Source organism: Anastrepha obliqua, chromosome 1 (assembly GCF_027943255.1).
Source record: "Anastrepha obliqua isolate idAnaObli1 chromosome 1, idAnaObli1_1.0, whole genome shotgun sequence".
NCBI classification, from domain to species: Eukaryota; Metazoa; Arthropoda; class Insecta; order Diptera; family Tephritidae; genus Anastrepha; species Anastrepha obliqua.
Window position 1 is genome coordinate 166,820,381 of NC_072892.1, and position 15,576 is coordinate 166,835,956.

The following is a 15,576-nucleotide window of genomic DNA, read 5'->3' on the forward strand; positions in this document are numbered from 1 at the left end:
TCGATGGCCTGCTCTACCCTAGCAACAAGGCTTTGCAATACCGACTCTTAGGATTTTCCACTTTCATAGGCACTCTGCTTACATTTAAGGAAAACTTCGGAAAATTCCATGCATCCATTCCGGAGGTTAGCAATTACAAACTGATGAACAAAGCTTTTAAAGGTGCATATAAAAAAACTGACTTGAAAAATGTTCTAAATGTTCATGAATTTTTTCCTGTTCCTTTTTTTCGAGCCAGCGTTCAAAGTACTCGCTGTAGCTTTCATTAAACTTCCACCTTCAGCCACTCAACTCCGCAAGCGCATTTACAATAGATTTACTCCAACACCAACTTCATTTGACATTTCAACCACTTTTGCGCCATTTAGTGGGGTTTAGCAATGGCTGGTTGAGCAACGCTAACATTTAAAAAATTATAATTTTTTTGCCCCACTTTCATTTGTTAGTTAGAAAAATTGCCGTTGCCTTGAAATAGCGCCATTGTTGCCCGCCCCTCGCACACACCACACAGAGTGCAACAAAAACGCCATAAAAAGCATCTGAGCGGTGTAAGCGGACAATTACTTTTGCGTCTATGCCATTTAATGCTGCTGCGACACTGTTGCTGTAATAAAATCGCTGGCATTAATGTAGTGTTAAAAGATCATTAAGTGTGCAAAATTGCACTGTTTTACTACTACTTTTGTGCGTATGCGCACTCACTTACTTATTTCGTGGATAATTGAATTTTCAAGTTTCCGCGCTAAATCTGTAGTTTGCGTAGGTGGATTGTAGTGAGTCAGCAAAAGTTTTTACAGAAACATGTAATTGAGCGAGATGTTAAAATGGAATTCACTAATGGTTTACTGTTGTTGCATCATATTGTCACTTTTTTATTTGAGTTTTATTTGACGGAGTTACGAAAATTAATACTTCATGAGAAACTTGTTTGAAATGGTAGAGGCCTTCTGTGTATTCGACCTTAAAGCCAGTTGATAGAGTGAAATTAGATTCAATAAAGATTAGATTCAAAAATTAGAGTGAGATTAGATTCAATAAATATCTCCTACAGTACATATTTTGCATGCCACTATCAATGGGGCTCCAATTATGTAGCCTGAAACAGAAACTCATAGATGCTTTATTGTTTTTTCTTTTCTTTTTGCGAGAAATAAAAGGGAAAGCTTAGCACCTAATAGAAGTGTGCGCGCCAATTATTTATTTATTTTTATGGTTTTTCTTCCATCAAAATCCATCTTGTACAGCGAACTCGGCATGACTACCTGGGATTACCACTTACATAAATATCGAGAACTACTAGAATCTCATACCATATCAAATCGGCGCTTTAGTGCTACTTTAAGAGTACTAGACTGGCACTTCCACCATTTCACCTAAGGAGATTACGACCTCTGCCTGATTTTGTGAAGATTTCTTCCGGTTTTTTATTGTTGTAGCAGCATAAATACTGCCCATACATGTACGAGGAGTGCTGCTCGAGTTGTCACTCGTCCAGTCGTCACAGTCACCCTTCGCCCAATATAAATCCGGGTTGTTCCGGTAACGTAGAATCGATTATTGTGGTAACGAGTTTTCTTCCGGTAATTTTTTTTTGCTATAACCGAAGAATCTTTTGCACCTTTGGTGCAAATTAAGTCAATACACTTGGTTCAGGCGCCTTTCAAAACCTAATCGAGACAATCTGTGTAATGCAAAGCTCTTCTGATTTGCATCTGCAACCAACACTCGGATGTTTTAAGCGCTTCACGAAAGTAGTTGCCAAGAAGTTAGCCAGAAAAGGTTTCTAAAGCAATTAACCACTTGGAGTTTATTCAACAAAATTGGTTTCTTTTTTTTTCTTCTTCTCAGATCTTGAGTCTTTGTATCACCCTTATAAAGGCATCTTACTTATTGTAAGTATATTTTTAATAAAACTTTATCCTAAGAATATATTCCAAATATATTCAAAATGCTTTTGCCCCAAAAGAAAATACGAATAGAAGAGACTTTTCTGGATTTATCAACTTCCTAGATTAGCTCTTCTGTTATTGCTATACTCATTTTTATACAAAAAAAAAATTACATCCGATACAAAAATTAATAGTAACTAGAAGAACAAAGGGATATATTTTTTTTTTTTTTTGTACCCTACCCAACCACTAAGTACCCAAGCGACCTTCCGCCTCGCTAATGAATGTTAAAAACTTTCTGATAGACGAATTCTGAGCTCTTAGGAGTTGAACAATGTTGTACTAAATTTGAAGTATTTCAAGCTCTATCAGTCCAAAGACTCTCACTCTGTGACTCAGAGCGCATGTGACAACATTTAAGGGCATGGAACTCTAGCTAAAGCTTCAAAGGATTTCAAAGGTATTAGGAATTATATATCATTCGAAAGCTATTTTGATGTTGAAGGGAAGATAATTAAATAAATTGCAAATTAGCTTAGTATATCAATTACAAAATGACGTTTATACAATTGCCAAAGCGCATATGTAAATATACCTCCTAAATGTATGCTTTAGTATTGATATTGAACCAAAGAAATGTATCAGGCAGCGGTTTGAGATAAGATAAGATTTGATAAGATTTTTTGAAGAAGGGATGAAAGTAAGGGTGAAAAGTATGAGAGTAAAGGTGAATATGTAGATAAAGGAATAGAAGGAAAGGAAGGCACAACACAGAAATAGAAACGATGATAGGGCCAAAGATGGAGAGAGAGTTAAAAACAACGGTAAATAGACAATTTTAAATATAAAACTGGAATTTGATTAAAACCCACTAATTATAATAGAAATTGGTTGGCTTTACATGTAACGGTGCTACTATATTAGTATAACTAATTTTTAAACCTCGATTGAAGGTTTCATAGCCAGTTACCGAAAAATTAAGTTGGCGAATTCTCAAACTCAAAATAGGTTAAATGTTCATTAGTTTTATTTTACTGTTATTCTAAGTTTATTTTTTAATTAGAGTGATGACAAAAAATTCATTATAGAAAGTTATAAACAAAACGGTTAACATAAATTATATATAAAAACTACAAATAATATAAAAAAATAAAAATATAAAAATAACTTATGAATAACAATTATAAGCCAAATTATACAAAAAAATTATAAATAAAAGTTATAAAAAATAAATTATAAATAAAAACTACAAATAAAATTATAAAAAAAAAATTACAAATAAAAACTATAAATGAAATTGTAAAAAATTAATTATAAATTAAAAATTCAAAATAAAAATTATAAAAAATAAATTACAAATAAGATTATAAAAAATAAATTATAAACAAAAATTATAAATAAATTATAAATAAAATAAAAAAAATTTCAAAAAACAATTTTTAAATAAAAATTATAAATAAATTATTACAAACTAAATTATAAATAAAAATGTTAAATAAAGTTATAAATAAAAAAAAATTATAAGAAATACATTAGGAACACAAATTGTAAAAAATAAATTATAAATAAAAATTGTAAAAAAAATTATTAAACAAAATTATTAATAAAAAACATGAAAAAAAATAATAAATATTATAAATAAAAGTTATAGAAAGTATATTATAAATAAAATAATTAACGAATTATAAATAAAAATTACAAATAAAATTATAAAAAATAAATTATAAATAAAAATTATAAATAAAGTTGTAAACAATAAATTATAAATAGAAATTTTAAATAAAGTAATAAATAAAAATTATAAATAAAATTTTAAAAATTAAATTATAAATTAAAAATTCAAAATAAAAATTATAAAAAATAAATTACAAATAAGATTATAAAAAATAAATTATAAACAAAATTTATAAATAAATTATAAATAAAAAAAATTTATTACAAATAAAAATTTCAAAAAATAAATTTTAAATAAAAATTATAAATAAATTTATAAAAAATACATTATAAATAAAAATTACAAATAAAATTATAAAAAATAAATTCTAAATAAAAATTATAAATAAAATTATAAAAAACAAATTATAAATAAAAATTTAAAATAAAATTTTAAATAAAAATTATAAAAACTAAATTATAAATAAAATTGTAAAAATAAATTATAAACAAAAATAAAAAAACATTATAAGAAATAAATTAGGAATGAAAATTGTAAAAAATAAATTATAAATAAAAATTATAAATAAAATTATAAAACGAATTATAAATAAAAATTACAAATAAAATCAAAAAAATAAATTATAAATAAAAATTAGAAATAAAATTGTAAAAAATAAATCATAAATACAAATTTTAAATAAAGTTATAAATAAAAATGATAAAAAATAAATTATAAATAAAATTGTAGAACTTAAAAATTCAAATAAACTTATAAATAAAAATTATAAATAAAATTGTAAAAAATAAATCATAAATAAAAATTTTAAATAAAGTTATAAATAAAAATTATAAAAAATAAATTATAAATAAAATTGTAGAAATTAAAAATTCAAATAAAGTTATAAATAAAAATTATAAAAAATAAATTATAAATAAAAATTATAAATGAAATTGTAAAAAATAAATTATATTGTAAATAAAAATAAAAATATCAAATTTTAAAAAATAAGTTAAGAAAAAAATGTATAAGAAATGAATTATAAATAAAAATTACAAACATAATTATAAATAAAAATTATAAAAAATTGTTTACAAATAAAATTTAGGTATAAAAAACATAAAAAAAATAATAAATATTATAAATAAAACTATAAATAAAATTACAATTATAAATTATAAAAAATAAATTATGGATACAAATTTTGAATAAAATTAGAAACAAAAATTTTAAAAAATAATTATAAATAAAAATAATGAATAAAATGTATTATAATATAATATAATATAAAAAAAAAAAATAAATTATAAATAAAAATTATAAAAAACAAATTATAAATAAAAATTATAAATAAAATTATAAAAATAAATTATAAAAAATAAACAAAATTATAAAAATGAATTATAAATAGAATTTGGCTTTTAACGTGAGCTTGTAAAATTTAAAATCGTTAGCTATTTTGTAAGTTATTCATATGTCGCACATTTATTGATATGTTTTTCTAAGCACTTTCAAGTTGCTATTTTAAATTTCATTTTACTTTTAATTTTTTTTAATTTTTTTAATTTTTTTCTTTTACTATTTTTTTTTCAATTTTTGTTTTTTTTTTTGTATACCTAGTATAGTATAAACTATAAATGCTTGCACAACATTTAGTTGCTATTTAAATTTTTTTTTACTCTTTTTTAATTGTTTTTTTTTTTAAATGATTTTATTTTTTAATTATTATTTATTTTTTGTGTTTTTGTAAAACTAGTATAGCCGAACATTTAGTTTGCTTGCACAAAATTTTATATTTACATTCGCTCTTATTTGTATAAAATACTACAAACATGTTTGCTTATGAAAAAGCTCTGTGTCGCAGTAACTCTAAAAGAATTTTTTCTTTCTAAAAGAAATTATTTTCTGAAATGTATTTAGAAATATAAAGTTTTCTTTCTAACAGGAATTCTTATTTAAAATGTCTTTAGAAGATATAAAATTTTCTTTTTAAAAGGAATTCTTTTTTAAAATGTCTTTATAAATTATAAAATTTTCTTTCTAAAAGAAGTTCTTACTAAATTTTTCTTTTCTAAAATTTATTTTCATAATTTTCCTTCAATTCTTCATTTAATCTCGAAGTGAATGCATACTTTTCTTTCTGATTCAACACAAAATTTCCTCTAGTAACAAAGGGAATCCTCAAAATGAAGAACACACTACACTAACACTAAATACAAGTAAAAAAACACAAAAAAAAATAATAATAAATAAAATGCAACAACTTTCTATAAAAAATATACTTATAATCTAATACAAATCGTTTATGTAACTTTACCTACAAACACAAATGAACAAAATTTCTCTCACTACTTATATTTCACTACAAACTGAGCTTTTTCCCTCTTGCAACATGTGTGTGTGTACTATTCACTATCGCTACCTCTTCTAACTACTTTGTACTACTCTCAACTTACTATTACTCTTTAGTACTATTGCTACTACTTTTGCTATGCTCCACTCACTTTCCACTCACCACCATGCGCTCAACACATTCCCACTAGCCACAGGCCGCCGTAGGTGGGCTAACAGGCTGCCATACCAACAACACCAACACAAAGGTATGAGATTTTAGCGCAAGAATGCGTTGAGTGCATGGAAACTCAAAAACAATTTCTTCATATTTTCTCGATGTGCTCTAATGACACACTTCTCTCTGTGTAAATGTTTGGAAATTTTCGTATTTTCTTAAACGAAGTACACCACAATAAAAATAGAAATTAAAAAAAAAAATTATTATAAATAAAAAATGTAATGAAATATGTATTTAAAAAGAACACAGTAAATACAACAACAACTACTTCTACTACAACTGAAAACTATAAAATTGTTTTTTTTTTTGTCTGTATGTATTGTAGTCTATCCTACAATAACACGCTTATTTATTGCTGTTTCCATTACTCAATTTCTTCTTACAGAACTGAAAAATCAAATAGAAACGCAAGTAAATGAGCTAAAAACTCAAATAGAGGGAAAATGTGTCATGCAGTGATATGTCATCATATGATTATAAAAACAAAATTATACCTACATATATATATATTAATATATATAAATATATATAAACAACAACAAACACAAATAAATGCAGAAGATATATAACAGAGCATAATTGAATTCCATAATTCAGAGTATAATTCATAACGGTAAAAATGCAAATGAAACTAATAATCAATAAATAAAAGAAAATAAAAAAAATAAAAAACAATAACAAACAATTCCTACCAAAATTTACCATTTCCCGAAAAAGCAAAAATATATATACATACATACTCAAACAACAACAACAACAACTGCAGAGGAAGGAAAACGACAATGACCCCAAACAAGAAACCACAAACAAAAAAGATGAAAAAGTTGAAAAAGAAGAGAAACTCGAAGACATACAACAAAAATGCTGACAGCAAATGAAATTATATATTAGCGTATAAATATATACACATATAACAACATATAGCAAATAAATGAATTGCATACTTATATACAACCAACAACAAAAAAAAAAAACAAAAATCAACAACAAAAACAAAAAGTATATACCATATAAATGACATGAAAAATTATTAATTAATTAATTAAAAAGTCATTAAATAAATTAGTAATTTATCAAAATATTATTTCAACAACAAATAACACTTTACATTTACGAAAAATATATATACAAAAATATAGTAAATAACAAAAACAAAACAAGTAAGTAATTTCAAATAAAAAATACAAACAATAAACCTGCTTACAAATGCATATATATATAAAATACATGGTAATCAATTCGACGTATTTGAATAATGTACATAACTACATAAAGCAAAAACAAACAAAAAACGAAAATCAAACGAGAAAAATGAAAGGACACAAAGCAAACAGCTATGCTACACAAATGAGCTAACCAAATACATTTAAAAACAAGTACTTACACCAACAACAAAAAAAAAAAACTACAACTATGTTATAAGCAAAGCCATACTGTATGATTTACGCCCCGATACTCTACGCCAGATCTTACAAAATAAAATGAAAAAAAACCAACCGAAAAGACAAGAATAACTTATACACGAACCTACCACAACGGCCACAATGAAGTCAAGTAAATGCTTGAAAATAGCGTTGCAAGAGCTTAAATTAAGCCTTGAACAAACACAAAAACAACAGCATGAACAACAGCACTGTCAACGCAAGCCAAACCCAGCACGCCTAGAGAGAACAACTACAATGCTATGCAAAGTGAGAGCGACGCTCAGCTAAGATCAGACGACTGAGAGTCGAATAACTGTGCTCCCTCCAGGCGCTCACTCTCACTAAAGTGATTGCAGGCAAACCAATGCTACCACGGCACGCACATGTTTGCGAAAATGCACGTAGCGACCAACAACAATAACACAATATGGATTGCACAGGCAGCCAAACACTACGAAAGAGAAAATTTACAATAACAAACAAGAAGAAGAAACCAAGAAATACATAATGGCGTTGCCAGCATGCGCCAGGCCAGACACAGCAGACAAGCGTGTAGAAAGTAAAACAATAAAGTAGAAAACAACAAAAAAAAAACAAATACAAAAACAAAAACAAAATAAACATATAAGCAAATAAGCAAATAAATAAAAACTAGCGTAAAAGTTAGCAAGAATGAGAGAAATGAGATAAGTAAATATTGAAAGAGAGCGAAAGAAAAAGAGAAAAAAAAGAGAAAGTAAACCTAAAACGAAATTGCCTTCAAAATTTAAATAAAATTTAAAATATAAAAATATTATTATTTAATATATTAAAAGTACGCGAATTTTGGCATACATAATAACAACAAGAAACAAGCAACCAAAAACCAAAAACACAAATAAGAAAACAAGAAAATACTAGAAGAAAAAAGCAAAAAACAAAAAAACTAAATTAAATCTATGAAATTATAGAAGAAAAAACATTTGAACGCGTTGTTAGTAAAGAAATTGAAAAACAAAAACACAAAAAAAACTTCAAAAGGAACTCTTTTCAATTTCATTCTACTCTAAATGATACTCAAATTCACTTGGAATTTAGGCAAACAAAAAATATAAAATAAAACTAAACTCAATACTCTAGACGAAGTTCACAGATACTCTCAACACAAAAACTAAAAACTAAAAACTGAAAACTGTAAACTGCAAACTAAAACTAACCTTACTAATTTCCAAACAAATTAGTTGGTCCCTATAACTTATAAAATACCAACAACTATATGTACTCGTAAATACAACCTCAACCAGAACATTGCTGCATTGATTGCAACAAATTACAATATATAAACAAAACAAAACCAAAAACAAAAATCAACTCATAAAACTGTACGAAATTGCATTTCGAATCCATCGAAGCAGGAAATTTAGCAAATCGAATATTGATAATTGGAAATTTGTTATTGATATTGGCAAATTGATATTTAAAACCAATCTATGAGACACAAATTTCAACAAACAACTGGCTAATCTGTAAAATTTCTTTCTTTTACTCAACTCCTCCCCCTAAAAATAACCAAATAAAACACACAATGAGCCCCAATCTCTGAGATTACACTGAAACGAAGAAACTGCAAATGTAAGTAAAACTCCAGATTTTTCATATACATTTTTACTCACTGAAGCAACTAAAAATATATTTATTTATGAATAATATTTCAATTGAAATTTTTTGTTTGTTATTAATGATTTTTGAAGTTTTTGATTTTTTTTTTTTTTTTTTTTTTTTGATACATAAAACAGTTGCACATGTAAATAAATCATCAAGTGACACTTCTAACACACAAGTAAATACATACACACATACATGTATAAGATATGATATGTAGCATACATAGATATAAACAGCCTGAAGTTAGAGCGGAAAGGTACTAGAAGCAGAAGCCATTTATTTGCTAAAATGGCAACCAGAAAACTTTATCGCAAAGCCACTCAAAATGCGAACAGGTCTATTCTGTGCAATTAGTGTTAATTTTCATACTGTTAATTTTCATACTGTTAACTTGCATACTGTTAACTTTCATACTGTTAACTTTCATACTGTTAATTTTCATACTATTAATTTTCATACCGTTAACTTTCATACTGTTAATTTTCATACTGTTAATTTGCATACTGTTAACTTTCATACTGTTAATTTTCATACTGTTAATTTTCATGCTGTTAACTTTCATACAGTTAACTTTCATACTGTTAATTTTCATGCTGTTAACTTTCATACTGTTAATTTTCATACTGTTAATTTTCATACTGTTAATTTTCATACTGTTAATTTTCATACTTTTAACTTTCATACTGTTAATTTATATACTGTTACTTTTTAATACTGTTAACTTTCATACTGTTAATTTTCATACTGTTAACTTTCATACTGTTAACTTCCATACTGTTAATTTTCATACTGTTAACGTAACTGTCAGCTGTGAATTTAGTTATCAACGAATAAAGTGTTAGCGACGTCAAGAGAGCAGATATTTCGTGTGCAATTCATGTACAGGGTGATCCAAACAATGTTTGGTGTTTGAAGCGGACTCATGAATATTTTTAAAAGCATTTTGTTTTTCTCTGAGATAGAGTAAATATTGCCATTAAAAATGGTACATCTTCATTATAAATTCCTACAGTTCCAGGACCACAACGAATTTCTTCCTATCGGGTCTGTTTTGCGCCAATCTCTTAACTTCATTCCAGGCAAGCCGCCGCGGGCTTCTCACACCAGCTGACATCTCCAGGTGTGGCTTCCTTGGGGATTTCAGTCAATGACAACACTTGTTAAGTCACCATTTTCTTCTTCTTCTTCTTAATTGGCGCGATAACCGCTTACGCGATTTTGGCCAAGTTTAACAAAGCGCGCCAGTCGTTTCTTTCTCGTGCTAACCGGCGCCAATTGGACACACCAAGTGAACCCAAGTCCATCTCCACCTGATCTTTCCAACCACCAGCTGGTACCGCATCGAATACTTTTAGAGCTGGAGCGTGTGTATCCATTCGGACGACATTTCCACTGTGACGAATAATGGCCAATTCAGCCCCATTTTCGCACTCGGATCTCTAGTGGTATTGGCTTCTGCTTGTGTGACGTCTCGTTCCACGTTTCGCAACCATAAAGTAAAGTCGACCTTGACCTTACACTGGAAAAATTCGCAGTGTTGTACTCCATGAAATGTGTGCTGCGTTCCAAATTGCTTGCAGAGAACCGTATGGCACCACAGCTTTCTTTATTCGGCTTTTGATTTCAACGCTCGAACCTCCAGAGACCGATACAACGCCGGTTAAATAGCAGAGAGATTGTCCATCTTCGAGATCGGTGCCATCAATTAAGAAATTTTGCGTAACAACTGTGTTTATACGCATGTCAGTGGTTTTCTGGTAATGGATCTTCAAGCCGACTTTCTCAGCTGCTTGTCGCACTGCTAGCAACATCGCTGCCATGTCAAGCTAATTGTGGGACAAAAGACAGCTGTCATCTGCATAGTCAAGATCTACACTTGCAGTGCCCAGTTAATACCGCCACCGGATGACGAGGCGCAGTAAAAAATTATCTTATCTAAACGAGTTAAATCGCCATTTCCAGGTGACCAGTTGATACCACCGTTTCGGCTGATTCAGTCTATTTTAATATTTTCCAAATTTTTTTAAGCAAAAACTGTCTATATTTTAAATTTTTAACCATTAAATGAATTTCCGGGCTATCATAGTTTTCATTTTTAAGTTTAATTTAATTTTGTTAGTTTTAATTTTGCTGTCAAAGTTGAAAAAGTCCGCTACTCAAACTCAAATGCTTGGTGGACCATCTTGAGCAGAATAGACCTAAGCTCACACTAAGATCTTCATACCTACATATCTGTCAAAAATTCTTCTACTCTGCTTAAACTTTTTGCACTCAGTCGAAAACTTTTAGCAACTCTTCGATTTCAAACAGCGGACGAACAGTGAATCCAATTACACTTCAGCATTCATAAAATCGTTAGATTATTTGATAAATAATTACTTAGTACATACAGAAATAGTTTTAAATTGCCATGAACCATGGATAGTATAAATAATTAACCAAACAAGTTAAGATTACAATTCTGTTGGTGCCCGCATAAGTGACTCTTACCGCCCATCAAACCGGCGGCAAGGCGCATATGTTTCAAGCGGCAAAACAGATTTAAGCATATTTGTGATAGATAATAGAAAAAACACATCCCACAAGCCGAAAATTGCACCATTGAATATTCAGCCCATCCACAGAACCTACATTTGGCAATTTTTTTCTCCCCCAATAGCCATAAAGGGCTAACACCCCCTAATTTGAATAGAAGCTCTCTAGAGAATTCCAAATTGGGCACCCGAAATAATCGAATTTTTTATATTATATTGTAAAATAGATTTCCAACAAATATGTACGTATGTAGTGACCACGCCCATAAACGAATTTTGAATTTTTGTAATACTTAAGTAAGATAAACATTTATTCGTAAACACATACAGATGTATGTTATTGTATTCAGTAGGTAGTAGGACAGGTGAGCGAGAGTTAAGCAAGTGCAGCTGTGATAGGTTTAAGTGAATCTTCTCATCTGCTATCAAGAATAAAACAAAAAAAAAAAAAGATTTTTGATTAGAAATAAAAGTGAATAAAATAAATTGTGGAAAAAATATGTAATGTCTCTCATAAGCATATAATAAATTCAATAGTTTCGAGTTATCGTCAGCCACAGGTAACAGCATTGACCGTTTTTCACATGATTTTGCACTTAAAGGTCTCTTAACTGAAAGAATTGTTTCCCAAGTGACCAAGAAATGTCTGTGCACGTATTGAGAGTTTGTTTTCCATACATCCTTTCAATGAAATTCGCATTTTCCAAATGCTACCTACTTAAAAAATTATTTTCCAAAAAAATATGTTATCCAAACATCATTTCGCAAATTTTTAGTAATATTTTAGCCATTCATCCTTTCGATGAATTCAACACTTTTCACATAATTTGATTAATATAACAAGATTTTGCACTTAAAGGCCCCTTAATTGAAAAAATGGTTTCCCATATGTCCAGTAAATGTCTGTGCCGGTATTTAGAGGTTGTTTTTCATACATCCATTCAATGAAATTCACATTTTCCAAATGCTGCCTACTTAAAAAATTATTTTCCAAAAAAAATATGTTATCTAAACATTCTTTCGCAAAGTTTTAGTAATATTTTAGCCATTCATCCTTTCGATGAATTCAACACTTTCATATAATGGCTAATCTGCATATTATCCAACAATTGTTTCGCAAATTTGTAGTAATATTTTATCCATTCATCCATTCGATGAATACAACAATTTTCATATAATTTGATTGACATAACATGATTTTGCACTTAAATGTCTCTTAACTGAAAAAATTTTTTCCCACGTGTCCAGTAAATGTCTGTGCAGGTATTTAGAGTTTGTTTTTCATACATCCATCCAATGAAATTCACATTTTCCAAATGCTGCCTACTTAAAAAATTATTTTCCAAAAAAAAATATGTTATCCAAACATCATTTAGCAAATGTTTAGTAATATTTTAGCTATTCATCCTTTCGATGCATTCAACACTTTTCATAGAATGGCTAACCTATCTTACTGTGGATTATTTGTGAAACACCTGCCTTTCACCCAAATATTATAAAACATAATTTGTGAGCACATTTTTTAGAACTCTCACCCAGTTATCGATTGGAATCAATCACAAATAGTATTATTTCGTTGAAATGGTACATTTTTAATAAAACAAATAATGTTCCAAGTGCTCTAAAAATGCCTAAGTACGTTTTTTAGAAACTTTTCAGTCATACATCCTTTCGACGAAATCATAATTTTTCACGTAGTCGACAATTTTTCTCATTATACTTCAATTTAAAGTAATTTAAAATTAATTTGGCTTCGCACGAAATGCCTCAAATAGCAAAAATACAAAATTAAGGAGTGTTGTAATCATACAATACTTTTCTTAGAATTTTAATAGTGAAACCGAGTGTTCTAAAAAGTCCTCTACAAATTTTTGTAGTTCTTCAGTCATACATCCTTTCGACGAAATCATAATTTTCCACTTTATTGTCAACTTTTCTCATTCTACTTCATTCTAAAGAGTTTAAAACCAATTTGCCTTTCCGTTCAATGCTTTAAATAGCGGCAATACAAAATTCAAGCATTTACAAATCACACTTTTCATATAATTAAAAAAAAAGCAAATAATGTTCCTAAAAACTACTTTTTTGTAATTTTTTAACTCATACATCCTTTCGACGAAATCATCATTTTCCACTTAGTTGTCAATTTTTCTCACTTTACTTCATTCTGAAGTAATTTAAAATGAATTTAGCTTCCCTCTAAATGCTACAAATAGCGACAATACAGAATAAAAGAGTTTTCAAAGCATAATTTTCATACAAAGTTTTCATAGAATCTTTTCATAAAATAATATATACTTTTCATGAAACTTTTCATCCAGTTACTTAGGAGTATAAGCAAGAACAAGTGATAGCAAATGTATCTAGTCATACATCCATTCGATGAAATATAAGTTTCTCTTAAATTTATACTGTATTGCTTAGATTTTCATTACTTTCGTAAAAATAAAGCTTGTTTTAAGATGTCTTAAGGCGCATCTATAAGTAAAACTGTTCCAAGAAATTATATAGTGGTTCAATGAATTCATTGGCCTAACTCAGATTTACATTTCTGCAGTGTTGACTTCTTTATGAACTAAATATGCAAGTTTTCTAAAATTTTGCACTAAGAGCTGATGAAAAACTTATGATTGTGCACTAATTTCCCGCTAGTTTTTATTAAATGCGTAAGGCGTGAATAAGTAAATATTTTTTAGCCATACATCCTTTAGATGAAAGTGATATTTTCTTTGTGGTAGCTTACAGAGCGTGGGCTACTTGTTACTATGTGTGTGAGATAATATTTTTAGAACTTTTTCAGTCATACATCCTTTCGACGAAATCATCGCTTTACACATATATGTGAATTTTTCACATTCTTAAGTAATTTTAAACCAATTTTCCTACCCACTGATGAAAAACTTATGATTATGCGCTAATTTCCCACTAGGTTTTATTAAATGCGCAAAGCGTGAATAAATAAATAAGTGAATAAATAAACATTTTTCAGCCATACATCCTTTAGATGAAAATTTTATTTTCTTAGTTGAAGCTTATGAGACAGTACATCATTTGTTACTTCAAAAATTTTGAAAATTTATTGCTGTCTTCTTTGCATAATCCTTTTCATTGTGCTCCATTTTTGTTGAAATTTTTATTGTTAAAAAATGCAGATATTTTTCTGAATTCCATCAAATTTTTATAAACATCCTTTCGACGACTTTAAGGTACTATACATTACGAGATTTAGGTAGTCATTGTGGAGATTTGCTTGTTTGAAAGACATTTGCAATAATTCTTGAATTTTCATTCCCCTCAATACAGGGGATTCTTGAAAAAAATGTGCATCAGCGCAGCGAGAATATTTAATCAAAATTTCATCATCTGAACACAAGCACTAGAGCATAACTCATCTCGTTACACAAACAACGAATATTTTATGAAATTTTTTATAACTGTGTACATGCATCGGATACCTAACCTTTATACTTATTGTTGGTATGCCCCTAAATTTGCACATTTACTAATGCATATATATATATGTATGTATATAAATATATATATTTATATCGCTGCACATATCACTGATATCTTTTTTCAATACAAGACTAATAAAAATACTTATTATCATTAAATATATACAAATATCTACTTATAAACGACTTACATTCGTATATCCATACATATATTCATATATCTACGCATAATATTGCCATGTCTACATCTTAACATATCCATGTATAAATTATTCACTATGAACCCTTTTTCAAAAAAAAAAAACAAAAAAAAATTATTAATATTTGTTATATCAGAAAAAAATTTATGAGCATCTATTATACCATTATATAACACATACATCACCACATTTTTTTACATATAC

The 15,576-nt window shown here is 28.0% G+C and overlaps 1 protein-coding gene across 2 annotated transcripts in view; it reads left to right on the forward strand.

Annotated features, from left to right (window-relative positions):
• The window catches only part of LOC129240240 (complexin), a 118,925-nt gene extending 110,667 nt beyond the window's left edge, over positions 1–8,258 (forward strand). For both annotated transcript variants that reach the window (XM_054875923.1, XM_054875915.1), the window contains exon 4: positions 6,501–8,258. In XM_054875923.1, coding sequence (XP_054731898.1) covers positions 6,501–6,574 — 74 coding nt within the window. In that variant the 3' untranslated portion in view covers positions 6,575–8,258. The remainder of the gene's footprint in view (positions 1–6,500) is intronic.
• Positions 8,259–15,576: the final 7,318 nt, after the last annotated feature.